The sequence below is a fragment of the Egretta garzetta genome, unplaced genomic scaffold, assembly GCF_000687185.1.
Source record: "Egretta garzetta isolate BGI_Z169 unplaced genomic scaffold, ASM68718v1 scaffold204, whole genome shotgun sequence".
NCBI classification, from domain to species: Eukaryota; Metazoa; Chordata; class Aves; order Pelecaniformes; family Ardeidae; genus Egretta; species Egretta garzetta.
This window is the reverse complement of record NW_009259424.1, coordinates 4,542,295-4,569,870: the sequence shown is the minus strand read 5'-3', so window position 1 is coordinate 4,569,870 and position 27,576 is coordinate 4,542,295. Positions and strand designations below refer to the sequence as shown.

The following is a 27,576-nucleotide window of genomic DNA, read 5'->3' as shown; positions in this document are numbered from 1 at the left end:
AACTACAGTACCCTAAAACAAGTTTGCTCATCAGGATTTTTATAAACTGTCATCCAAGCTAGCCTGTAAGAACTATAGGATTACACTTAATTTAAAAACAAATTGATAAGTAAAAAGCTGTCCAAGCTTACAAAATCCATGTAATATGACAGTGTAATGTTTTTCTATGGAACACATACGGTAATTTAATCAAGCATTTATAGTGGTACAGAAACACAAGTAATAAGTTTTTAGACTGAAAACTGTGACAGAAACAAAAGTTTTGAAAAGAAATCTTTATAAATCTCAGTGATACTCCCACTCAGACATGCTATTTATAGACATACAGCCATTCTGAAAGTGTCTTGTATTCAAGACCCTTTAGCACCAAAAGAGATTTCTCATCACAGTATTTTAATTGTTTGGGAGAAAAGAGACAAGTCTTTTACCTGTTCAAATCATTTTTACCATGGATGTAGTGATCGGTATTGCCAAGGTGATAGTGATCCTGTGTATTCCATCGCTGTTGTGGTGCTCTTTTCCAGAATCCTTCCTGATGTTGCCTAGCATTTCTGTCCTGTCTATCATAACGGCTCATATTTTCACATTCCTCTACAGAGAGCATAAAGTAAAAAAAAAAATTATAAAATTTGTTCCTAAGACCTTGTAAATAAAATATTTACTATGTGCTGGTGACAGAAGCAGTGTAAAATCTGTGGGCTTTTGTTTTTCTAAACTGATCCAAAAAAGTATGCATTTTAGGACTGTGAAGCAGACTTCTGTAATGATGTCACATTTTTGCTAGCATATAAAACTTGTTACAAGAATAAGGGTAACCTGTAGCAGAAACTACATGATTTGGTCTTAACAGTATTTCTTGTTTAAGTAGAAAATCATATGGAGGGGGTAGGGCTATGGGTAAGAAAAAAGAATCCAAAAGTAACATTTTCCTGTCTTTCTTACTGACAGAATCTTCAGGCCTTTAAAAAGTTCAAACAACACACAAACACAAAAAGATGACATTTTAGGAAAAGGCCAATACTACATTCCAAACGAGAACACTTTCATTACTTAAAATACAGATATATCTCATCCTATTCATCTTGTTTGTTTTCCAACTTGAAACACATTTAATCTTTATTTACCTGGAGGACAGGCATGATTTAAAACAAGCAAACAAAATAATCTCTTTAAAACACTAACTTCTGCAAAGCGAAGCAGATTCCACAAACTTCTTAAGGGAACAAAAGCTATATTTGGCAACAGCTTGTAAACCACTAAAATCAAAGCCAAAACAACTGCTATCCCCGCAGTCAGACACAGCAAAAAAAGTCCTAAGTGCAATGGCAGAATAGCAGTTTTCTCCTTCACTTACCCAAGGAGTTTTTCCTCACATTGTCAGTCCTTTGCTAGGAGAATAACTCTACACAAGAGAACATTGTTTTACTGGGCTGCCTACTCAGACATAGTTGCGCATGAGACGCTCATAAACAGGCCTTCCTTCCTGCTTAGTTCCCAGCCTGCGTGTTGTTGGGAAGTGAGCCCAGTTTTACCCTGTGATTTAAAACTCCCATCCTCACTCACTGCATACTTGTTGAGCTAGAACTGTTGCTATAAATAGTGTCCAAGCGGCATCCCAGACTCCAAAGGGAAACAAGAAGAGTTCCCGTAGACCTGGAAAGTCTTAAGAGGCTGACGTCAGTGAAGTCACACAGAATTACGAAAAAAGCATTAGCAAAAAGCGCTGTTAAATATTATTATAACAAATACTCATATCTACAATTCAGTTTTTGTCCCCTAGTTCAACAACCAAAAAATTAGGTAAGAAAAGAAAGTTGTTCACCTAAAATAACAGAAGATTTATTTTCCTTTAGAAGCATCCTTCTACAGTTCATAACACATGAAAATTCAAGTGGACCTATTCAAAATAAGCCCTATGTAAGTTTCTAAGTCATTTTATTACTACGATTTTCAGCTTTGGAAAATGAAATTGAGCCACTAAGTAAAGACACGTGGATGTTAACAAAACACATTTTGCTTTTCCAGGTGGTCATGTTTACTTAAGGAAAAGCCTGGAGGTGGCTTTTGAACTCTTCTTTTCAGATCCTCTTTGCTAAAAATTCAGTGATTTCAAGATAAGAAGTGATTATAGCAGAGAGAGCCAGTTTATGCCACATTAATTTTATATGGAAACCCAACTTTTAAGAAATGCCAAAAATAATAGTAATTAGCTAATATTGATCTCAAACAGTAAGTTTATCCTCCTGAATCAGCAGCTCACACAGCAGATCCTCATAGTCACAAAACATATTCCAGCTACACAAACATTACTGATACTTAGCTGTAGAACTGGGAGTAGATTTAAGTTTATTATATTGACACAATTAAGAAAACAGTGAATTGAAAATCCTATTTCATTTCTGTCTAAATTAAATGGCAAACATTAACTTTTCACGGTTTTGTGGCAAACATTCACCTTTAAAATGCATGCCTTTTTAGCATTTTTTCATTAATAATTTGAAATGGAATTACTGATGCAGACACAGTGCATGTTTCATAAACAAGGAAACTTATGAGAAATTGATCTACCCTTTAAAATAGTTTCTTAGTTTTTCACAACAGAATTAGTTACCCTTATTGAAAGAATATCCCCTAGGCTTGGATTGTTATCCATCATGGAAAATTAAAAAAGCAAAAAATAAAAATTGTACAACTATCTGGGCTGAGAAGTTGAATGCTAGCACTACTGTCAATAAGCGCCTTTCACACAAGTGCTTTGGAGAACTTATTCTGAGATTTAAAAGATTAAGTACTGCACTTCATATGTGCACACTGTTAAAACATGATGTGCCACCACCACAGTAGATGAAAAACCTTGTATTTATTTACTGTTAATTTGGCTTCATATCTAACATACCTGCAGGAGTCTTCACCCAAAGAATTCAAGGGTACTATCAAAAACCCCTGGATTTCCCCAAATTTCAGCAGGCAGCCAATCAGTACAAAAAATAAGGAAAGCCTTTTTAATTTCAGTGCCTTTTTCCACAGGGTAGGTCATTAGGGTGCTCTGCATTCAGTGTTCCTGTTCATTTGAAGATAGGTGAGCCTCCACTGAACTTGGAGGTAATGCTAATACCCACGTTCACATGACAGTGACAATTCTTACAAGTAGGCCAGGAATGACCAATAGCAAATGCCTCAAACTTTTCCAGGCCAGGATTTGAGGAAGGGTGGCAATAACTTGCCTTACCTAGCTCATTCTAGTCTGGATTTATATTATTGTAGTGGCCATCTAGGTACCACTGTCTTCCCTGTGAACAGTTTGCCAGCATCCTCACTGACAACAAGAGTGCATGGAAGACACCTTTAAAAAACACATCTTAAATCTTAAGGCTTCTGTTACTGTGAATTGTATAAAATATGAGATATTGTCATTTTGTACAAGAAAACAATTACTTCAAAAATAATTACATTGTCATTCACCGAAGCTGAAAAAATGCTGTTCCAACATTTTCAAATATAGCTGAAACATGAGACTGAAGGACTGACTTGAAAGTTTGAAATTTATTCTACTAAAATAATTTAAAGAAAAGCAGTGTGCAACAAGGTTGCTTTTTCATAAAACGTGGGAAACGTCCAACTTTAGAATTCTTCAAATGCAAGAGTTGTATTTGGGGGTACAGAAATATTACACTTCCTGCATTTCAGAAAAGAAAGAGTTGCTACTTAAAGAAAAAACAATTTGAAGAGCACATTAGCTTATTAAAGCAGAAGTCAGAACAATGCAACTCAAAAATCTCTTAAGCCCATAACACGGTTTCACAGTAAGATTGCTTGGCTAATTTACTAACCCTTATCATGAGGTGGGTCCTCAGGCAGGTCCACATCAAGCATGAGGTCATCATCTTCCAGATCACACGAATCAAGATTATTCAAGATATCCTGCAAGAAAGAAAGTGTGAGATACCCCTTGTTTCACAATATTTCATTTGCCCTACTGTCATAAAAAGTTTGTTTCAAAGCTTTGTTACATTTTTACTGTACACATATCCAATGTCACCAGCAGCCTCCTCTCTTTAGAGGCCAAGGTCAACCTTACTTGAGGCCGCCTCGACAAACAACAATCATCACACCTCTGCTACTATGATACAATAACAGTGCCAGATGAAACAAAGATGGAATAAAACATTTTTTCTGCCTGATGCCCATTAAATACTCCACAGAATCACAAGGGTTGGAAGGGACCTCGGGAGATCATCCAGTCCAACGCCCCTGCTAAAGCATGTTCTCCTAGAGCATGTCACACAGGACTTCATCCAGGCAGGCTTTGAATATCTCCAGAGAAGGAGACTCCACAGCCCCCAGGGCAGCCTGTTCCAGTGCTCCATCACCCTCAGAGTAAAGTTTTTAGTCATATTCAACTGAAACCTCTTATGTTTCAGTTTGTACCCATTGCCCCTTGTCCTGGCGCTGGACACCACTGCAAAGAGTCTGGCTCCGTCCTCGTGACTTCCACCCTTAAGATATTTGTATGTATTGATAAGGTCCCTTCTCGGTCTCCTCTTCTTCAGGCTCAACAAGCCCAACTCTCTCAGCCTTTCCTCGTAGGGGAGGTGCTCCAGTCCCTTTATCATCCTAGTTGCTCTCCTCTGGACTCTTTCTAGGAGTTCCTCATCTTTCTTGAACTGGGGAGCCCAGAGCTGGACACAGTACTCTAGGTGGGGTCTCACCAGGGCAGAGTAGAGGGGGAGGAGAACCTCCCTCACCCTGCTGGCCACACTCTTCTTAATGCACCCCAGGATACCATTGACCTTCTTGGCAACAAGGGCACATTGCTGGCTCATGGTCAGCTTCTCATCCACCAGGACTCCCAGGTCCCTCTCGGCAGAGCTGCTTTCCAGCAGATCAGCCCCCAGCCTGTACTGGTGCATGGGGTTCGACCTCCCCAAGTGCAGCACTCAGCACTTGCCCTTCTTGAATTTCATCGTGTTCCTCTCTGCCCAACTCTCCAGCCTGTCCAGGTCCCACTGAATGGCAGCGCAGCCTTCCGGCATATCAGCCACTCCTCCCAGTTTTGTGTCATGTTCCTGTTCATTAATATCCTGCCTTCTCCCCAATTGGAAGCATTTTAAAAGTAAATTACTTTGGCTCACTTACAATTCAAAAACAACTTTGTGAAGAGACGATGTTAAATCACCTCATTTTAGCTCTCATATCATACTACTGTAATCTCATTGAAAGGAAGAGGGGGGGAACCTATGTTATATTGACTTTTTGGGCCAACAAAACTTAAAATATGCTATTACCAGCACTAAGCTCTGCTGCCTGTTGTCTTTAAGATTGTGGTTCATATAAAGCTGTTTCTAAAGGGACTCACAAACTGTCACGTTGCATGGGTGTGCTAATAGTACAAGAAAAATGCAATGAAGTGCTAGTACTAAATGGAATTACACATACGATATATAGTCAGACAGGCATATCAAAGAAAAAAGGACTGTAGCATGGGCAAGTCAGTGTCAAAAAGACAGAAACTGATCCCTCTTCCTTTAGGAATACCAATGGTGGGAAGAACTCGAGAGGCTGAGGCTGCAGAACATTTGGCTCATTGCGCGGTCAGATGTTGCGAGCACCATGCTCCTGAAAAGCCGCATCAGGCGACAAAGCGCCGTTCTTGGTCAGAGAACCCAGCCCCTGTTTTACTCTGTTATGCAAAGAAAGCTAAACTTATTAATACCAAGTGATAGTAATACAAAAGTAGGTGTAAGGAAACTGTTAATGGTTATACAGCTCTAACTCTTGAGCTCTGTTTGCCCACATCCCACAGATAAAGGCCGTGGCTTTAAGTCCCAAGATCAGGCTCAGGCACTCCACATCTGCCTCTTTCCTAAGAGCAGAACAGCAGATTTCTCTTAGGTTTAACAGCCACACCTAAAGATAATTCACAGGACCAATACAGAAAAATTCACCAAATATTAAGTAAGTGTTCTACTAATTATTTCTCACTGGATAATAAAGTGATCATTAAATACTTAGCTGAATACTTGCATACAGACTATCAATACACTGCAGAACAATATTCCCTTGGAAAGCTGGGAACCGTTTATTAGATTTGCCTTGTCAGAGATGTATAGGTGAAAAGGAAGAACATTAATAGGCATTTGTCTAAAGTGTTGTTCCAGCTGTCTTTCAGCGGTCTTCCTACAGCGTTCACAAAGGACTACGATTTTATTACAAACAGTAGAAAGAGCTAAGTATATTTTAAGGGGTTTTTTTTTTGTGACACAGAACATTAAGCATTCTACGTTTATACAGGGGAAGTTATTTCTTGACTTAGGAGGGAAAGTATGAGAAAAATAGTCAATATACACTTGGTAAGACACGAGCAATATAAAGGAAAAATGGAATACTTGAGACAGAACCACCTGGCTTTGTTATATTTCGAAGTCCTACCTGAATTATTTTGTTTACAGATCATATTCTAAGTATTTACAGGAAAAAACAGCAAAACCTACATATCAGGACATTGTGAATAATAATAAAACCAACTGTAGAAAAGCTTCACAAAGAAGTGGAAGCCATTGAAAGGAAATGTGGATTTAACATTTGGGAGAACAAACTGCCTGTATATATTTACTTCTTTTTGTTTCCATTAATTTACATTTTTCCAGGAACTAAAATATTTAAGAAACATGTAGTTTTTAAAAAAAAAAAATCTGCAAAATGTAGGTGTGTTTTAGAGGCAGCTTTGAGTATGTTAGTTGAGAAATTGTTTCTATGCCATGCTTTGATCTTCCAAATTAGTATGAGCAAGCATTATTTTCTTCTACCACGGGAACCTTAATGAGCATAACAAATAAGTGACAAACAGTAGCCACAAACATGTAAGAAAGTCGAAACCGTTTGCCTTTGCTGTGCAAAAGCATTTAAAATAGCACAATATAAAAACATAGTATGTCAGAGTGTTAACTAATAAACCTAGATAAGCCACTTTACTATCTTTGTATCAGAACTTCAGAAGTCTAATGATGTCAGAGATCAGCGTTTGAGATGCCAAACATACTTTTCTGTCAACAGCACATTTCATTATGCTTCCCTAATTATACATTCCTGCAGCACACTGAGGCAACTCCACGCTAGAAAACACAACTGTGAATACAAAGTCTTTGCAATAGCTGAGCCGTACGTGAATTCACTTTGAGTATTCCCCAATGCTATCTACTTGGGAAATATAAAATAAAAGTAGATGTCAGCAATGTCATCTTGAAATAGCTATAAGATAAAGTGCAGGTTTCATCAACACATCAGTACATATAAACCCTGTACTTACAGACTTCCATTGTTATTCTTACTACTGTATAATGAACTGAAGTTAACTACAAGGCAGTAACGCTGTTAATAACGTGTGCTTAACAGCGATTATCATCATGAAGTGATGCTGAGCTCAAACAGAACAGGAAATAAAAAATTTTTCAAAAGTGCATCAGCTCCAACCCCATGCAATATTACATGTTTCATCAATTATTAAAAGTTACAGTAAGAGAAGAATCCTATTTTATTTCTATAGTTGAAAAGAATAATTCATACTAAAAGGGGCACGTAACTTTACAAGGCTGATTTAGCACTAGATTTTCAAGATGGTATAACCTAGAAAGAGATTAAGTTTGGGACTGCGAAATCCCAAGTCAAACTACAATGCTGTCCCCAAGCTCCCGCTCCAGAAAGGTTTTTGACTGAACACAGGCAGCAGCGCTTTGTTCTCCTACTGCAATGGAACGGGAAAAGCATTAGGTGAGAAACACATGATCTAGGAGTACTGGTATAAGAACTAAGTTGAGAACCCCAACAGCAGGGAACACTCATATTGCTTAAGGAGATGGGAAAAGACTAAACAGAGAGGCAAGGGTAAGGCTGGCAAACAATTACACCACATTTAGCAAGTTTACTTCAACATTCTGCAAATTCTTTCTCCCCAAAGGTTAATCAAGCACACGCCAACAGCTCACCTCAACAGTTTGGGGTTTTAGCCTCATTTGTTGGACCTCTTTCTCAAGAGGCATAACAATACTAATTTCTTAAGACCAATGCTTTGAAAATTGGGGTATTGTAAAGGAACTACTTTTGCTGAAGCTGAACAAGTTCAAAGTTCAATATAAATTTATGACCACCATAATAAGCTGGATTAGTAAAATATTCTTTTCAAAAAGTTGTTTCTAAAAAACTTCTCATGCTACATATGCCATACGGCTCTTCAGTGGAAGAGAGAGCTTATTTTTCAATCCACCAACTTAAGTTCAATTTAGCTTAACAGTTAGACCTAGGGAAGAGGCCTGATTCTCAGCTTTCCCATTTCTTGAGCTAAGTATATAATGCAACTAAAAATAAAATTCCACTGTGCCTAAATTAGAGGAAGGATAGAAGTTTACATTTCCTTCTTATTAAACAGAAAAAATGTGGACCGGTGAAAGCTTATAACACAACATATATTATACCAGAATTAAAAAGAAAAAAAAAAAAAAAAAAAAAAAAAAAGTCAGGCACTGGGGCTACCGCAGAAATACAAAGCCGTTCCAGATAAGCAACCTTGAAACCCATCATTTCAGAGAGTGCTCACAGAATTGAGAAGAGCCTGAGCTCAAAATACCAGTTCAGTACCCTTCTTTTCATGCCAAGGTATGCAATCTTGCCTGAAAAGCAATTGCACTGAGGTAGTCATGAACCGTTGGTGAATATTAGGAACAATGTTTTACCTTTTTACACAATTCAAGATGTCAGACCTCATTCATTTGTTCTACCTTTAGAAAGTAGGCTGTTAAAGGAAAATAACTAATTATCTTTGTTATTGATTTAGTGAGTTGTGTCTTGCTTCCAATAATAATCATGCACTTCTAAAGTCAGTGGAAAAATGGAAGTAAAAGCTCCCATGCAATTTAAGTATGCCATAGTGACTACTTAAATTGAATATGCATACAAATTTCTTCAGTTTGATTTGCTCTACATCCTGACTTTTTAAGCCTATATGCACTATTTCTTTGATCTTCTACTTTCTTGCTCAAAAAAGACCACACAAGCAATGCACGTAGATCATTTAATACAAAAGACTACAACTGCTTAAAAACTTCAAACCACAAAAATATTAACAGATAGATATCACCACTTTGGGGAGAAAAATAAAACTATGGAAGGTACGTCTACAAGCTCAAAATTTGGCAGCAAAAGATCATGTGTCATCTACAGCATCAGCATATAAATACCTTTCTGGCATTTTGATATTAGTATTCACATAATACTTTCCCAGGTTACTGACAGTGCATTTAAAGATGCTTTATCTGACATTAATGTAATCTAACTTAGTAAAAACTTTATTTTTAAATTCGGTTCAATATTATGAAATGTACACACGCTAGGCTATTTCGAGTAAATATTTTCAGTGTTGTTTACTTAAAGAACACAGCCGTAATTAGAGGTCACTGTTGAATGACAGGACATTATAGCACATTCCATTTATTTAGTTATACTTTTAATATCTTTGTACAAATACCTCATCAGTAGGTTGGAATCAGACTTCAGACTTGTTGTACGTTACTCTTACAGTACCATTCTTTTGATGACAATGTATTATAGCAAGTGTCAGTAATGACCCCTATGAAATCAAGGTTATTTTATGACTTCCATTAGTTAAAGGTGCTTTACTTATTTTCAACACTGGTAGTCTCCGTGGCCAAATTTTAGGCTCAATTTCTCTACGTTTACCTCAAGCCAATTTCTGATTTTCAGTATGAGAGTAAACAGTTTCTCAGAAACTGTTGAAAGATGAAGCAAAGTCATTTGCCCAAGTAAAATTTTTTCTTCAGTTCTTATGTTAAAAAGACCTCGTGGACAATACTGGAAGAAAGCTTGACGCTTAAATTTCTCTGACAGTTCTCTGAAATTGAGATTGCAGTTTGGGCCAAATTTGGGCATGGACAACAAACCTAGAAGCTATTGAAAAACCATTAACATAATGGAGCAATGTAAGCAATGGCTTAAAGAACGGCATTTTAAACATTTTAAAAATAAAATTTTACATGAAAACCCCAAGTATTAGAACTAGCATCTCTGTATTACAACATACTTCTCTGTAAACTTAGAAAAGCAGTTGTCGAAGTCACTAAATCATTTAAAGCAGACACATGTCCTTGTGACATTCCATCAAAAAAAAATCCTGGCCAGGTGTCACCTTCATTCTAAGTGTTAAATAAAACATTTGGTGTCTATGGTAGCATGACAATGAAGCCACAATACTCAACGATGCTGTGTTTAACATGAGTGTGATGCTATGGCAATGAATATATTACTACAAATTTAGCAATATTGATTTTGCCTAATACCACACAGAAGAAAAGAGTAATCACAAAGGCCTCCTCAAAAGAAAAAAAAAAAAAAGCCCCTTGAAACAACAGAGGATGTAGGGGTTGACACCAGGATAGAAAGCTTAATTTCCAGTCCAAAGGTTAAGGCTCTAAGAAGTACCTGATAGTTTCAAGCTAGTTATTCAGTTGATTCATCCAGCAGCGGGAGTCTTCATGCTCGCAGCATCAAAAGGACAGAAGAATCTCTGTACAGAGGGACAATTCAACACCCTTCTAATGCACAAGAGGACCCTTTAGAACAGGACTATGGTAGTGAATTGTACCACCAGTTGTATTTTTTATTGCAACAAACTGTTTCAGAAATTCCCCATCCTATCACTTAGCAACAAAAAGGCAAAGCTCTTTTTGAGGTCATGTTATTCACAAAAATGTTGATAAGATAGGTGAACAGACATTGTACCTTTAGCGAAAAATTTCCTCAAGTCCAACAGACTTAAGAATTACAGAATAAGCAAAGCTTCTACTTTATTATTTCTGAAGTTAAGAAAAACATCACAAAACAGCCTTGATACATATCTCAGCAGCCCAGCTGTACAGTAAAGTCCCATCACTATACAAAGCAGCGAAGACGGAGCTGAATAGGAGGCCAGCTACAAGCTTCCAGGATTTACTGGGAAAAAGTATTAAAAAGAGCACAAAGATTACAAAAAAATCAATTAGAAATTGATTCATAGGATACTGGTTCTGGACAACAAAAAATAACAGCTTTCAAACTAGTTTTGTAAAGAGAAGCCTGGGTATGTCTCTTTAGAACACCAAAAATACCTACTCTCAAACTGGACCTGCCTTACATACTTTTGTTTCGTCTAAACTGTAGGGTTTAGCTGTGATGCATCAGAAGGGGAAGTACTCCAAAAATCTGAGAACTAAAGTGTTTGCAATTATTCCACCACAATTTGAGTTCTTGTTGACAAAAAGCACGACTGGAAAATGTGAAAAGTTCCCTTTTCCTCATATATAAATATATACATTAACGTTTTCTTTTATAATATAACAGCTGTTTTTAGATTACATTATCATTGCAAATAACGATGTATCGAAATATTTTTCTTTAAAAAAATCCATCTATAATCCTACCAGCTTGGCAGAAACGCCCACAGAGAAATCTTACATTAACGTAAAGAACCCTCTTTTAAGCCTTTTCTATTAGTTATTCGTATTGATTGTCTTCGTACGATCTGCAGCTAACATGAAACAAGTATTAAGGCATCAGAGTATCCCAGATGAAACGTACTACTACTTTTTCTTTAGTCGTCATGTCTTTGCAGTTAAGATCTCCCAGCTGGATGCTTCTGGCATGACATTTGAACACTACAATCAACATGTGGTTGTACTTTCCAAACAGAATGCCTTTTATTGTCTACAGGGGTTCATCCACCTCACGAAGCAGGGATCATTGCAGTCAGTATCATTTTGGAACAACGAAAATAAGACTGCGCTTACGATTCTCTGTGCTTTAATATTTGAAATGAGAAGAAATTGTACTATTTTGCATCTGAAAGTGATTCATGTCTCTATAGTGTCAAAGTATTACAAGTCACGCTATACTAAAAGGAGGGCATTGTTTCTTATTGCAAACATTCTTTTGCAAATAAAACCTAGGTGTGCTTTATGCTCAGAAATACTAGCAGCTTTAGATGCATGAAATTCCACATTTGCACATTTGTTTTCTATGCAGTTGCATATGCTGCATCTCTTCTGCTGAGATACTAAAATTAGAGATTTTAGATTTTCCACTTTAAAAAAAATAAAGATGTTGAAGAGAGAAAAAGAAAGGATGAAAAGGGACCACAGAAAAAAGTTCAAGCAGAAGATAAGCATTAGTGAAGGGAGAGAACTCAAGGGAAGTGAAGAGTTTGAGAGTAGCACGGAAACAAAGAAAGTCTCATTTCAGGCACTTGAAGAATGAAAAAAGGAAGCAGCTTTTAAAAACAAACACTGAACAGATTGGGTAAATCCGTCATCTGGAGGGCAGCTAAAGGGTAACTGCAAAAGTCAAATACAATTTAGGGCTGACAGTAGAGAGAAGAAGGAGACTTCCAGGGTTTTTTTCAATGCTATTTTCAGCATTTGACAACACCCCAGATAGAGAAGAGATAAATAAAGAAATAGGAATTCGATACAAGTCTCCAAAATGGCAATGTTAAAGAAGAACTGAGCAGAACTGTTAAGTGAAAGACAGAAATTAAAGACACAGGAAGGCACATACCATAGTGTAAGGCTGAAGAGAAAAACTCACTGTAAACAAAGTCATAAGAACAGAAGAAACACAGGGAAGAGAAAGGCTAGAATTCTGCGGGATAGCAAAAATAGGATAGGAAAGGAGTTATTTTAGATACTGTACATGGCAAGTCACATTAAAGATAATTAAACCCAACATCCAAACAAGTATTTCATCATTTTGTTCATGCTCTGTAACGGAAGGTTGCCGTGACAACAAATGCAAAAAGAACTTTGTTCTGAAAATCCAAGACATTTTGTGTTTAACTATTAGATATAGCAGTCTTAAATAAAGATTTACTATTCTGGAAAACATTTTTATAGAGGTATTGTATGTTCTGCCTAGGTTTACTGAAAGTAGATAGGAAATAATTATTAGGTTAAGTTATTACCCACTATATCTCAAGAAGCAGCTATGCTTGCTGCTTTTATTTTGAAGGTTTTTTTGTATAATAAAATCAGATGTCAGACTGTGTAAGAAATCTGAATTTCAATACCATGAAGAAGTGAAAGAAAGAAGAAAACCAGAAATATTAACCATTCTGTTGAGACTTCACCAATTCATAAGCAGCAGCACTTTCCAAACGCGCAGCAGAAATTAAATCCTACAGCCGCAGAAAGCATTCCTTGACTGCCATCTAGCCTCCGGTAAGGAGCCTACAAAAAAAGAAAGTGAACGGGGGGCAAGCATTTTGACCATCTTTCTGCAGCATTCCAGCAAAATTTAAGACAGTTTTCTATGCTTTTTATTTTTTAAATAGGCAGATGCTTTTAAGTAGAAAGTTTCCGTTTTACTATCGAGCACAATGATAGAAAGCCATCAGCAGCAAGCACGAAGAGTAACACAGAAATAGCAGAGGCTGAGGGAAAGCAGGCCTTTCTACTCATTGCTTCTGTCTGTTTTCTGAAAAAGTCTACTGCTATCAGAAGTTCAGCAGTAATTTTTACAGTTGACCTACAAATAATGGAGCATTTTACACTATAAAGCAGTATGTAATTGCTACAGGTACTCTTAACTGGCAAGAATAATTGTGAATGATTCTCACTCCACTGACTTGAACTTGTATTCATAGTCTGAGGTTCAGTTTACAGGAAAATAGGGAGGCTTCAAATACCTCCCAGCTGAGAAACCTCAAAATTCAGAGGAACACCATGGGCAGGGCTGCTACCAGCAGATCAATTAAGTTTCCTCTGTGTAGTAAGTTTTAATTATACCCGTGCTAGATTTTTGGGGTGATGGGAACATGACTTGTTACACAGCATTAATGTGTTCTATTCTTATACAGTCAGCTTAATATACTCGTTTCTAATCAAAACTAGAACAATCCTCAAGTACCTTCTAATAATTTTCAAGTAATTCTATTTTGACTGATCTCTAAATGAATTGCTAAGAACATGAGAAGCCTCCTGTCCACCTACTTGCACTCTTGCAGAAGTACATTCTCAACATATTATCCTGATACATTTCGACAGTGTGAACCAAGAACACAAAACCACTGACATGGTGTTTACTCAGAACCACCTCATATGTGGAAAAAATGGTGCTTCATTAAATTTCCAGTCTCAACAAGATGGCAATTGGAGTTATAAGGTGATAACAGCCTGCAGCTGGTATCAATATGGCCTGAATGCAATGCTAAGTGTTCTTGAAAAGACAAGACGTTGAAGAGCATCCCATATTTAGAACTGTGGGGACAGTAAGACTGAAATTGGGTGCACACACTTCATCCCAAGGGACCAAAGCTGTGTGTACTACAAAAGCAATTCAGCCCAACATGTACAAGACAGTGCCCCTCCCCAAAGTTTCTGATGCTTTGCAACAGAAAATTCAGAAGAAGATTCAGCACCAATGTTCCTATAACTTATTAGGACACAATTTTAGGTGAAAAGGAAAAGGAAACTGTGTGCCAATCTAGGTGTTTTTAATCAAGTTACCTGTAAAATGTTCAGAAACCCAGTTAGATGGGTTAGATGTACATCTCAATTTGTTTCACACTTTTTTTAGACAATGCTTTTCTTGTTTATACTGATAACTTTGAAAAATACTCCAACTTTAAGACTACTGTTCTCTTTGGGCGCATGTTTACCTGCTCATTATGGTTTGAAGATTTCCTAGGAGTAAGGAAAACAATGTGTGAGACTTAAAACTCCAACCAAGTGAAGTACACTAGAGTAATTCCGAAGTTCTCCTGTTATGGAAAAGTGATGCTACTTGGTAGAACAAAGAGAAAATTGAAAAGGAATAGCTATAAACTCACATTAAAATGTATTATTTTGTATAATTCATAATTTATATTTTTATAAATATAAATATTTTATATACATTATAAATATATACATATACAAATAATAAAATATTTTATATTTTTATAAAATTTTATGCAGTTAACAACTCATATAGGAAATGACACTTACAAGCTTATGAAATAAGAGAAGTGCTAATTTCTACCAGTATTTATTCTCATATTTCACACAACAACACATCAGCTGCTGCCCTCTCTCCACCATACAGATTCAAAGCTGTCATTAACGGCTATCACAAATGAAACACAGGACCACAAGTGAAGTTGCCTTACTTGATTTTGCCAGCCAAAACAGCATGGGAAGATTTACTGTGTCAGTTCTGAATCAAGGAGCTCTCAAAGGCATATATGCTTTTCCATCCCAAAGGAAAAAAGTAATTTGCCATAAAAGCTTGTTCACAAAATGTCATCATGCCTCTCAAACCAACATCACAAGAGGTTTGTGCACTGTAATATAGTCATATAGCCTCTTAATAATATTTGACAGCAGGGACACATACATGACACAAGACACAGACAGAAACGCCATCTCATTAAGTAATTCAGTTTCTCACTCCCTCCCGTTGCTGTAATAGATAAGCTCTGAAGTTGAAGGCTAGAGCAGCAGTGGGAGGGCAGACGGTAGCTATTTTCACTCTGAAGGCAGTACCTCCAAAAGCCCAGTCTCTACTGTCATGACATTTCCTTGCTCTGTCACGAGCAGTAAGCCGTCTGCCAGCAAACTCTGCTGAAAGAACGGTTGAGGAACGCTGCTAACAGAACACACTGAAACAAGTTTGTACTCTTAGTTCTGTCTTAAAACAGGTAACAACACAGGCCAAGTTTTACATCACGCTTAGAGTTTTCTGCTAAAAGCTTAACTGTGGACACGTTAAACAAGGATGCTTTCCCACTAATTTAGTGTGTCCACAAATATTATCTGCTCGTAATGGAGACGAAGAGCAAAAAGGTGACAATGACTTTTGAGGCTCTGAAATAAATCAGAAACATCTTTAGGCATAACTGAAAGTCTTTTAGAAACTGGGGATACAAAAAACCAAATGCCAGAGATTCCTATACATGTAATATTGGAAAAATGAAAGCGATTATATTGACCTAATGAAAACTAGGAAGTTAGAACAACACAATTCAAGTGAGTGAGCGTCATTTTTATCAGATTCTGGAATATGGCATGAATATGTCATGCCAAAAGAGTGTGGTACTTGGACATGACCGTATGAGCTTAAATAGAGGCTACCAGCAACACCAGCTTCAGGTAAGTGGCACACAGATGCATGCCAATGAAGAACACCTTTCAAGGCTGACATCTGTATTAGATTCCAATCCCAGAATCACCGTATTTCTGAGCAGGAAGTTTGAACCACTTTATAAATTTTGGAAAACAGAGTAAGACTAAGTTCTTTCACACGGACATCCTAAGTGGAAAATAAGATAATTTATTTCCAAGAAGTCCTTTTATAATCATAAGTAAAATTCAGACATGGTGCTTGCCATTTTCTAGGATGCATCGGGAACAGCTAAGATCTCACAGAAGACTTCCTGGGCTACTCCGATGTCTCTTGCCAAGACAATCACTGGCCTACAAACCCAGAAGTCAGGCTTCCAGGTAAAGGAGTGTGTAGGACCAATGAATTAGTTTGTCCTGCAGGACAGGATTTCTTTGGTGATGAATGCAAGAAATGAAAATTCTCTGAGCAGAAGCAGAAAATATAGACCTCCAAGCTGCCATTCTGCATTAGTAATGCTGTGTGCTCTACAGCTCTGTCCACAAAAATGGTCTCCAGTATGCTGGGCACAGAGAGAGATGTAGAAGGAGGTATAATACAAATTGCCAAGTATCTGACACCCTCTGGGTTTGCTCTTAGTTACTTCCCAGGAGGTTCAGAGATACTTTTTTTTTTTTCTACAGTGTGTCCACACCCAATTAGACAGATAGGCCACTGCGAATTTCAGTTATTGCCCATACAGATTTACGCGTCTGCATCAGATGATTTCTGAAATGCCTTTATCATTGGATTGTTTGAATACTTTTTAGGTATTAGGTAGACAAAACTACCTCCCCTTACACTGGTACTACATTCTCACAGACAGCCTCCCTAGTCTGACACGTCAATGAATTCTAATATCGATTCACGTACCTATAGGGAGAGATCGCCCAGTTTCCTCCGCTGTGGTCCAGTTATGTCACAGCACTGGCTGGCATAAACTCAGCAGCAGCAAGAAGACTGAAATGTCTGGGGTCTCACAGGCTTGTTAGGCAGCATCTTCAGGTGCCAAAAAGGACCAGCTACTTCAAAATCCAAATTACTCTAATATAGGTATGACAAGATTCCCCAAGACTAGAGCCATTATACTTAATTACATAGCTATACCACAAGAACAATGCTTTCTCCTTCCTTTCAACCTCACTCTCTCACTAAAGTACCGGGCATCTAGTCATGTAATTAGTTGTCACTGTACCAAACTCTCTAGAAAAGAAATAAATTTTTTTTAAAAAAAGAATCTAACCACAAACAAAATTGGAAGTGTGTATTTACCAACGTCACAATGAATTCAAGTCAGAATGGCATCGAGGTGAAACCATCCTTCGGTTTCAGGCACAGAAGAAATTCAGACCCTTCATAAGGAAGTGCCCAACTGAAGCACACAAACTACTTTAAGCATAGGAGCACACAATGCAATTAATTTTCTGTATTAGCTTCACCTTTTGTTAGCCCAAAGACATATTCTAGCAAAGGAGGAAATGCAATTAGTCAGCATCTGAGTATAGACTGTCAAAAAATAGAAGTGTCTTTTTTTAATGCTGTCCTCTGCTTTGAGAAAGCTTTTTATTGTTGTTTGCTGACCCACAAATATATCAATAGTGTAATACATACTGAAGATAACACCAAGTATTACTATTCATTTGTAATTCACCCATCATTCTAAAACCAGACAAGTAAGACAGACTCCATGAGACTCCCTCAAGGTCGCAAAGTGTGGCAGAGCGGCAGTTGGGATATGCTTTCTCATAGATCATCGAACTATTTTCTATACCAATAGCAAGTACATTCAAACTATCTGTGAACAAAAATATTCAGTTGATTTTGTCTTTTACTGGGGGGGAAAGAGCGGAATGGCGTGCAAGTCTTTCCTGACTGGAACATCTTCACTAATGGAGAATTTTAATATTAACTTGCAGACAGAAAAGCAAATACAAGAACGGCAAGAAAAAAAGCCTTAGACACTGGAAATCTACAGGTTTCAGTAGTGGCTTATGTAAAGATAACATGAAAATCTTAATTTAGAGTGTTTCAATAATAAGATTTTATGTATATATATTCTTTCGTATGAAAAATACAAATTTTACTCAAAGCAGTTTTTAACTTTTCTTTTACATTTACCTTCAGCGTCTTAAATTCTTAGGACACTTCACTTGCACTATGAAAAGCAGAAAAAAAAATCCAATTTCAACTAGCTCATTAGATGGAAACCACTTTTTACATGTGCTTTTTGTTTCGTGCTTTTTTTTTTTTCAGCTTGCACCTGAAGGGCTCATTTCAAGGCTGCTCTTAGTAGAAAATCACAGCAAAACCAAGAAATGTCTGTATTGAGAAAAGATACATATTAGTTTCACTACACTCTGTTAAATGGATGAAAATGAAGCACAAGGCCTTCCGAATACTCTGTACTGAATGCCTCAATAAATCAGCCACTGCTTCTTATGAAAAACTTCATAAGAATGCAACTATTTTTCAGTATACTACTTAAATTGTGTTAAAGTCTGTGAACATTGCTTTTAATTCAGAAAGATTTTGTGCTGAAAATGCTTCCGATGGCTGTTATATAGTACTGCTAGCACAATATGGAGACTCAATATTTACCTCTTCGCAATTAGGACTGTACTCTCTCCAAAATAATTTCAGCAGTTCTATCACAGTATTATCCAGTTCCATCAAAAAACCACACTGGGCAAGAGATGTCTTATCTCAAATGGTAACTTCTAAGGGATTTACACTTTATAAAAGTGTCTCCCAAGTACTAATTTGAAAACAGTCCATATATATATATATATATATATATATATGAATAGCTGTTTTATTCCATACTTTTACATTATCTTAAGCTTACGTGCACTTGTATTTTTATTACAGCTGTAACAAAACAGTCCCAAAATTTAAAAAGCACAGCTTCTCATAGAACAACAACTATGGCTTTGGAATTAACCTCCTGAAGAATGTACAACTAAAGAAAGGAAGATGGGTAGAAGACAGTACCTAGAACACTTCACTCTACAGAAGTAAATGTATTGGAAATACACACAGTACAAGTCTGAACTTGCATAATAAATTACTCATTTGAGAAATCGAACGGGCAAATGAAAGCTTACTACAAAGTCATTTTGAGAAGTGAATTATTAAAAAAAATAAGTTAATTAACACTAAATTACTTGTAAATAACTAAATTACTGTAAGAAATTAGTGATTGAGCTAAACAATACTATTCTAGCAAACTTATTTTCTCTTTCTCTAAGAAATTCAGCATATTTCACTGTGAGCACTTTACCTCTCAAAACAGTCTCAAAAACTAATTCAGAATTGCCCTTTCCCAAGTTTCAATCAAAGGGGGAAAAAAATGTTACAAAACAAAAGAGAAATCTATGAGATTTAAAAAAATTACTTAGGAAGAAGAGAAAAATGTAACTATTTTATAGACACTGGCTAAAATTCTGGCCACATGTCAATAAATGACAAAACACATTCATTCCAATGAGATCCAGATTTCATCCCAAGAGCAATTAAATTCTCAGCAAAGCAGCTAAAACCCATCTGTCTCTTCAAGCCAGATTTCAACTATTATTCCATAATCCTATATCCTGATAATTACATTGATGCTCACTCTGTATATGCCCAAAACACTGGCTTGCTTTGTTTCAGTAAAAATTAACTCCGCACAAACATTCATATCGTTACTAGAGCCTACAGTAAAATGGGGTCAGACGACTCAATCGCTTTTGTCTTTTTCCAAGATAGGGTCTTGATATGACCTGATAATACAGGGAACACTCATAGAAGTTTCCTGCCTAAACCTATTTCCCCAAATGAAATAGCTTTAAAAAAAAAAACAACAACAAACCAACCAACAAACCCCCACCACAACAACTTGTTATCTAGAGAGTATTAAAGAAAGAAGCCAAAGCTAGCAGAATATTTTCAGTTTTAATTTTTACTTCTCGCAGACTATTATGCACTAAAGTAACGCAGTGTCTTTAAAAAAAGCACGTATCTCCAGACAATACACACAATAACAACTGTATTATCTATCCTATTCTTAATGTAAATAAGAACTTTGACTTTCCAAAAATATTCAAAGCTTCACTCAGAACAAACACATATTAAAGCTTGTTCCTCATGGGTCTACTTAATACAGTGGGCAGAAGAAAACAAAACAGCTCCAACCTTGCTACAGCAAAGGAGTGCTTCATTATCGGTTAAGCAAAGAGATGAGACTCCAGTTAGGATGCATGTTTTAGGCTACATTGCTTGTTTGTATGTTGAACAGGATTTCCAGATAAAAATTAATGAAAGCAAAAGTGTAGCAAGGTTGATATACCAGACTATAGTTCAAGTAATCATTCCAATAAATAGGAAAAAAAACCCATATTTATGTTTCCTGCACTCTGAAGTAAAATGACTTCAGTCCCAAGCAGCTATTTCAAAGATCCTTGTAGAAATCAGACATTCAGTCCTTCAGACGTGTAACTACCAGACTTCTACTGAAGGAATGCTAACCCTCTCAGCTGCTAACTGAATATGCACAAGCAAGCAAACCACTAATACAACCTCCCCCTCCTATGAAACAGAATTCATCTATAGGAACTAAGAGCTCTTAAAAGTCCTTGTTTCAGCTTGGCTCTGTAAATTGTAAAGTTTTTTGTTTAATGAAGACAGTTAGGGTACAATCATGAGCACAATTCAAACCTAGAGACACAGCAAATGTGTGGATGTGCATTAAGGTTTGTTGTTTGGTTGGGGTTTTTCCCTTACTTTTGTAACCTAACTCTTATTTTTGTTTGCAAGGCTTTTTTGTTTTTAAATAACTGTAATCTAAGATTAATTTATAACTACTTACTCAGTGGCAGAGAAATGAAGAGCCATTTTCATTACAACCCTTATCTTGGTGCCTGACCTAAAGCTAGCAACAGAACTGATAAAAGCCTGTCTTAAAAAACAAACAACCCCCCCCCTAAAAAACCCCAAACCACAATCAAAACATAGCACAAGTTGTACCTCACATTGTAGAGCAGCTTTCTGCCATGAAACAGGAAAGCAGCCGGGTGTTAAAGTAGGTAGCTGAAACACACAGCATGAACAAATAGTACAGCTGAACATTAAATGAGAGTACATATAGACAAATACTGTCTATGTTGGTAATTTACAGAGCCATCACAACTGCTCTGCTAACCATCAGCCTTCTCGCACAGAATTGAGCGGAAATAGCATCAGTGATTTGGTGCTTAGCAGCAAAGAACAATTCTTGAAAGGAACGGAAGGAATACCAATGAAATGAAGATTTAAAATTGAAGGGAGTTCAATTCTAACTTAGAATGTTAACCAATTGATTTGTTGCCTTCAAAACTGGAAATGAAATAAAAGTAGGGATAGTGGAATAAATTATTTTGTTATACAATTAGAGAATAAAAAACATTTTCAACCTGACAAGGTCTCAAAAAAAAAAAAAAAAAAAAGCACGTCCTATTTAGCTGTAAGTCCCCATGGCATCGTCTTACGAGAGGTTATTTAGATTTCTGTAACTTTTAAACCTCCAACACTGGATTGCACATTTTCTCCAAGGCTGTTGGCTCAGTCAGTGAAGAACAGACATGTCCTAAAAGAGGCCAAATTTCTCCCCCCCCCCCTCCCCTTCAAGTCCTTAAAACCAAGCTCTACTGAGACTAGCAAAGATACCGGCTTTTCTTCTCTCCAGAAGGGAACAAAAAGATTGAGCAGCCAGCAAGCTCCTTCCACTGTCTTCCTATCCTGGCTGCCATTCCAGAAGCCTGGCTAAAAACCCCTCTGCGAAAGTTGCCTTTTCAAAGATGGTCAAAACACTTCTCATCTAAGATTACCCAAAAAGAGCTGCACTGCCATCTATAGAGAAGTTTAGGAAAAGCATGTTATATTTGTTGATACTAAGGATGATACAGCTTAAAAGCCTAACAATACAATAGCAGGATGGAAATAAACACAGGCGAAGTTTGCACTAAACACTACCAATTACCATTTAATTACCTGAACTGTTAGGCAGCTACATGGCTTCTACTCACCCCAGCCTGATGCTACGGAAACTCCAGAACCAGCTATCTGCTTTGGAGATTTCCCTGGAAATATTAATACCAAGGGGCAGTCAGGCTGGCATTAGCTCAAGCACTCAAAACTCTTAAATCTGACTCTCATCAACTGGACTTTGACACACAGATATTAGCTGCTTTTACCCTCACCACACGAGAGGATAGAAAGCACATAATTTGATCATATATCCCCCAGCGATCAAAACATCTGATGTGCTGACTAATCACAATAATTATTCTCAATGCCTTCAGCTATTTTTTTTTTTTTCAACCTGTCTTTATACTCATTGCCTGCAGAGAAAAGGGAAAAACACGGAACAAAAGCTTACATTAACCTGCCCAAGAACATCACTATTCAGAAATAATGGAAAACCATATTCAGAAATTCTCCTGCATCTTCTGATTAAAAACAATCAGTGTTTACTCTTGAGGCTAAAGAAATCAAATATATCATGCTTTCTACCAAAACCAACAAGCACAGGGAAAAATACCAACCAAACAAAACACTACCACACAAAAACACCACTAAAAGGCAATTCAACAAACATTTCAGAGCTACAATTTCCCCTCAAAAACCAAGCTGACTGAAAATATATTTCTGTCTTGTAAAAATAAAAGATGTATTATTGATATTTCTCTCATTTAAGATTAAAAATTCACAGTACAGTAAGCACCGTAATTTGGAAAAAGCACTAACAGGATAAAAATCAAAATGGGTAGATAACACCCATGACTTTCTACAGTAAGTCCTATTTACAACCTCCTCCTTTCTCCACTTCCTCAAAACCTCGTAAGTTCATTCTTCCTTTAAGTCCTCTCTAAAAGCTATTTACTTTCAATAAAGGAAGAAATAAACCAAAGTAGTGATATCAAAAGCTTCTACTGCACCTCTGCTCCACAAGGCTTACAAGAGCTTCTGTCAATCAGAACACTGATTGACTTATCAGTTCATAGACATGCACAAATTAATGCATAGGAGGTCATGTATCAAAACCCTAGATACATGGTCCAAAAGCATAGGAAAGTAATTTCATTTGTTTGATAAATTACACTGTATGTATCAAAAATATCTATATTTAAAATTTATGAAGGACAAAGTTCAATAACTTCTTTTTGCTGGCACACGCATGCATGTGTCTGGGGAAAAAGGGTGTTTGTTTTTGCAGTGGCTTATGTTAAACTATTCTGTCCCCCTATAAACACCAGTAAAGCTACAAAGCTCGTCTTTGGAAAGTCTCAAACCTCTTTTCCAAGCTGGCCATAATTACTATGAAAAGTTAATAACCATTTCTAAACTCTTAAGCACTACATCCCAATATCATAATTGAAGACAGAAAGCAAGCAATGCCACAAGCAGCTGAAAATATATCAGGAATTTGTATGTAGTTACACATAAAAAAAATATAATTACACAGCTATGCCAAATTTTCAGCAGAAATCTCTGCTGTTCTGCTCTTGGGCCAGAGCAGACAACCCTAATAAAATCACAAGTCAAAGTGTGAGCAGGCACCACAAACCCTGCTCAAGTCCGAAACTGGTATCTACATTACCAAACCGGCAGTGGTGACGCAGTATCTAATACACCCGAAACACATGGAGCATGGCACATAGATAATACCAAATTCTTTTTGTTAGATGTTCTGATGGTTAGCATCGTGTTAACAAAACCAGAGCTGCCTAATTCAAAAGACTGTTCAATAAATGAGTATGAAGACGGATGAAGGACACACAGACAGTATTTTCCTCAAGCCCACCGAAATCCCAAGGTTGGCTCCCTGACCTCAGCTGGAGGGTCACAGCACTGCAACAACTCTCCATCCACTCTTCAGATTGAATGATGTTTCTTGGAGATCAGTTTAAGTTTCACAGGAAGAAAAGGTTGTTATGCATCCTGTATATCGCATTTGAGACAGAGTCCTGCTACAGTGAGCTACAGTCAGGCATCTACCTTAAAGATTCTATGCTTGAGCAAACTGAGAAATCAAAATAAACTTTGGTTCAACAGGGTCCTGTACGTGTACAGTACAAAAACAAGACAATGGAAGAAGTCACATAAGTGATAGCTATTTTCTTGCTTTTTCACTCCTAGGTTTAGAGATTGGTAGAAGATACTTAACCTATCATTTGCAGAAAGTAATTCCTTGACTCTTTATGAATACTACCATGAGAGTGCATAAGGAAGGACCTGTTCTGTCCTAACTTGAGAATAAGGTGAAAAAAAAAAAAAAAAAAAAGCATGTTAACAGCCTAATTAAAGTCACCTGCCCAGAAACAGGAGTTCCTAAACAAGAAGTTTCAAAAAGCTATCAACTACAGAGGAACAAGGAAACAATTATCAAGTAAAAAACACATTAATTCTGTTTTTTTAAAAAATAGCTAATAAGCAATAAACTCAAAACACTATAATTATGCAAGTTATGCATATAAATACATACTATGCTGTTCATTTCTGAAGATTCGTAACTTCCACATGGATGGACACTTCCAATAGGTTCCAAGCCTTCTTCATCCCACATATATGTGCCATCAGAGCTGTCAGATGGAGAAAGCTCAAAAGAGGACCCAGCTCTGTAATTCATCTCTGGAGAAATCGCACTCTCGGCAGTATGTTTTGTGCTTTCACTGTTGTCATCCACTGCTTAAAGGAAACAGGAATAGTCAAGATTCCAAAACCAATCCAATATGCCAAAAATAAAAATTAAGATGTGTATATTTGGTTTTTCTGAAACTTTTTGGAAACTGTACTGTAACAGAAATACCTGAAAGCATTCTATGGTATTGTTCACTCATCCTAGACAGGAAAACAGCTCAAGCTGCTTTGGTAGCTACAACTAAGTATCCTTCCAAGCTACATCTTTGCTAGCCTTTTATGCTGCACTAATTCACTCATCAAGAAAGTTAATTTCCAGAATTCTGTATCTTTTTAACATATTAGAAGGTGGGTCCAAAACTAGACCCTTTGGATCCAAACTTTCAACTGCAACTTCTCTCAACACAAGCATGATGAGAAGCCCATCAACGACTTGAAAATGTGGCTTTTAAAAACATCTTCTGTCTCTTCCACTAATTTTTAAAGAATTAATATAGCATGCCTCTGGAAAAAAAACCAAAAAACAGTGACACTCATATTTATAAATTAACTGACTTAATTGGACACCCTACACTTATTTCCACTACTTAGGAGCAGTTACATCTGTTCTGTGCTGGGGGGCGGGAGGGGGAGGTCATGGGGGAAGAAATTTTCTTAAAAGATCACCAGTCCAGAGAAATTAATGACAAAGCAAGGATATGAGGAATCCCACAACCCTACCACAAGTGTGGTTAAAGGAGGTATCATTCATTCTTATCCCAAAAAAAAAAAGCAGCTCTTCAAAGTCATGCCTGGGAAGGATAACTATCATGCAGAAAAAGCACTGTAAGAAAATAAACGGGCCAGCCTAGATCAGAGTTTCATTCTGAAACAATTCACAGACAATGGGTCATTATATAAAACAACTTACAGTTACAGAATCTTGATTTAGTACCTAAAATTTCAAACAGAACATAACAAAGTATTTACCAGACACGTTTATATCAAGCCAGTCATCAGCATTACAGCAAGATCCTCCAGTTTCCTTGAGAGACGTGAACGGCTCGATGGATGTTATGCTCCCGTGCTCTAACTCTTGAAGGCAGCTCTCCTTTTGCTGTATTTGTATAGTTCTGTTTGGGTCTTCTATATCTATGAAATCATCACTGAAATCTTCACTCAAATCATTTTTTTCAGAGGATGACAAAGAAGATATAGATATTTCATCTCCATCATCGCTCATACACATGACTTTTGACCCATGCTTTCCCATACTTTCATGCAGGCCCTCATCAGATTCTGTTCTTTGAGCATTGCTCTCTAGAATACTGTTTTTCTCAATTACTCTATTAATATTTGTTGAAATTTCAGAGTTCTCCACAATGCACATGTCAGGAGTTGTACTTTTGCTGCCATCCACAATGATATTTCCAGCAAATCGCTGCCTGGTAGGCTTCAGCAGAGAAGGCCGACTTAATCTGTATCCAAAAGAAGGTGCTGACCCAGATCCATTTGACAGCGGGGGCTTCTTCGAACAAGGAGCCGACATACCAGAGTAGGGCCTGGTAAATCCATACTTCGTAGGTTCATTTCCATTGGGTACATCCAACTGACATGCATTTCTTGACAACAAAGTTGACCTCTGAGATGTCCTGGCAGCTAGATTTTGACTATGATAAGGCCTTGTAAGATCCACAGCTTTATTAAAGGAATGTGACCTGGTTAAAGATGCAGTGGGAAGGAAAGAATTCTGAATGGAATGTGAAAAACTTTGTGATCTTACCATTTTTTCACAGGAAAAAGCCTTGCTGTCTGTAGATTGTGCCAGGCTTTCTCCTGAACTTGTCCTTGTGGCACTGGAGTTCGCTCTAGGTCTCTGCAAACCTACCACCGGCCTATTTCCATAAAATCCATTTAAATGTGATTTTGGAGCACTGAGTCCAGAATATGAGGTCCTTCCTGACAGGGTACCTTTGGCGAATTTTGCTGAACTAGAGAGTCCAGGCAAAGACTTTGGGTTTAATTCCTCAGTAGAAGATACAAACATATTGGTTTGCTTTGCTGCTTTTGATGCAACCGAAGCAGTACTGTTCAAACCCACCCTGAGCACATCATTACCCAACGCTCCTTGAGATTGAGAATGCTTCTCAGAATCAATTAATTTTTCATTACAGTTATGTTTAGAATTGGTCTCTCTCCCATTTTGATCGTGAAGTTGATATTTGTTTGATTTTTTCCAGTTGAAAGAAAAGGAAGACATGCGAACAGCGCCATTGTGCTTGCCGAAGTTTTTGCCACCATTATTCCCTGCCAAACTAACAGCCGTCCCATTTGGCATAGGTTGCAAGACACTTCCTAAAGTTTTCGTTCCATATTTCGGTAGCCTGGAAACCAAGGATGTCCTGATTTGATTTTTTTCTTCCATGAGCTATTGGGTACATTGGTCCTTATAGGGTGCTTGAATCTAAGGAAAAGAAAAGAGTATATTAGATCTGAATTAACCACACATAATTTTATATACGTTTGCATCTATGTGTACTACATTCCTGTGCTTAACTATACGATGATCATACAAAGTAATTCACACAAATTTTGTCAACTCCAAATACCTGTCACCAGCAGTTATTTGGCTGTAACGTGTTATTCAGGTCACACCTCCCTCCCTCAACTTCCATTCTCTAGATAAACTAGGGGTTTGGGTTTTTTTTTTTTCCTTCCTTTTGAAATCTATAAAATAAAGCTTTAAAAAGGGTTGGGATTTTTTTT

The 27,576-nt window shown here is 37.1% G+C and overlaps 1 protein-coding gene across 1 annotated transcript in view; it reads right to left on the bottom strand.

Annotated features, from left to right (window-relative positions):
- The window catches only part of CCSER2 (coiled-coil serine rich protein 2), a 60,909-nt gene extending 33,674 nt beyond the window's left edge, over positions 1-27,235 (bottom strand). The window contains exons 1-4 of the mRNA XM_009637021.2: positions 25,801-27,235; positions 24,677-24,879; positions 3,831-3,921; positions 429-591 (exon numbers count right to left, since the gene is read on the bottom strand). Coding sequence (XP_009635316.1) covers positions 429-591; positions 3,831-3,921; positions 24,677-24,879; positions 25,801-27,235 — 1,892 coding nt within the window. The remainder of the gene's footprint in view (positions 1-428; positions 592-3,830; positions 3,922-24,676; positions 24,880-25,800) is intronic.
- Between the last annotated feature and the right edge of the window lie 341 nt (positions 27,236-27,576).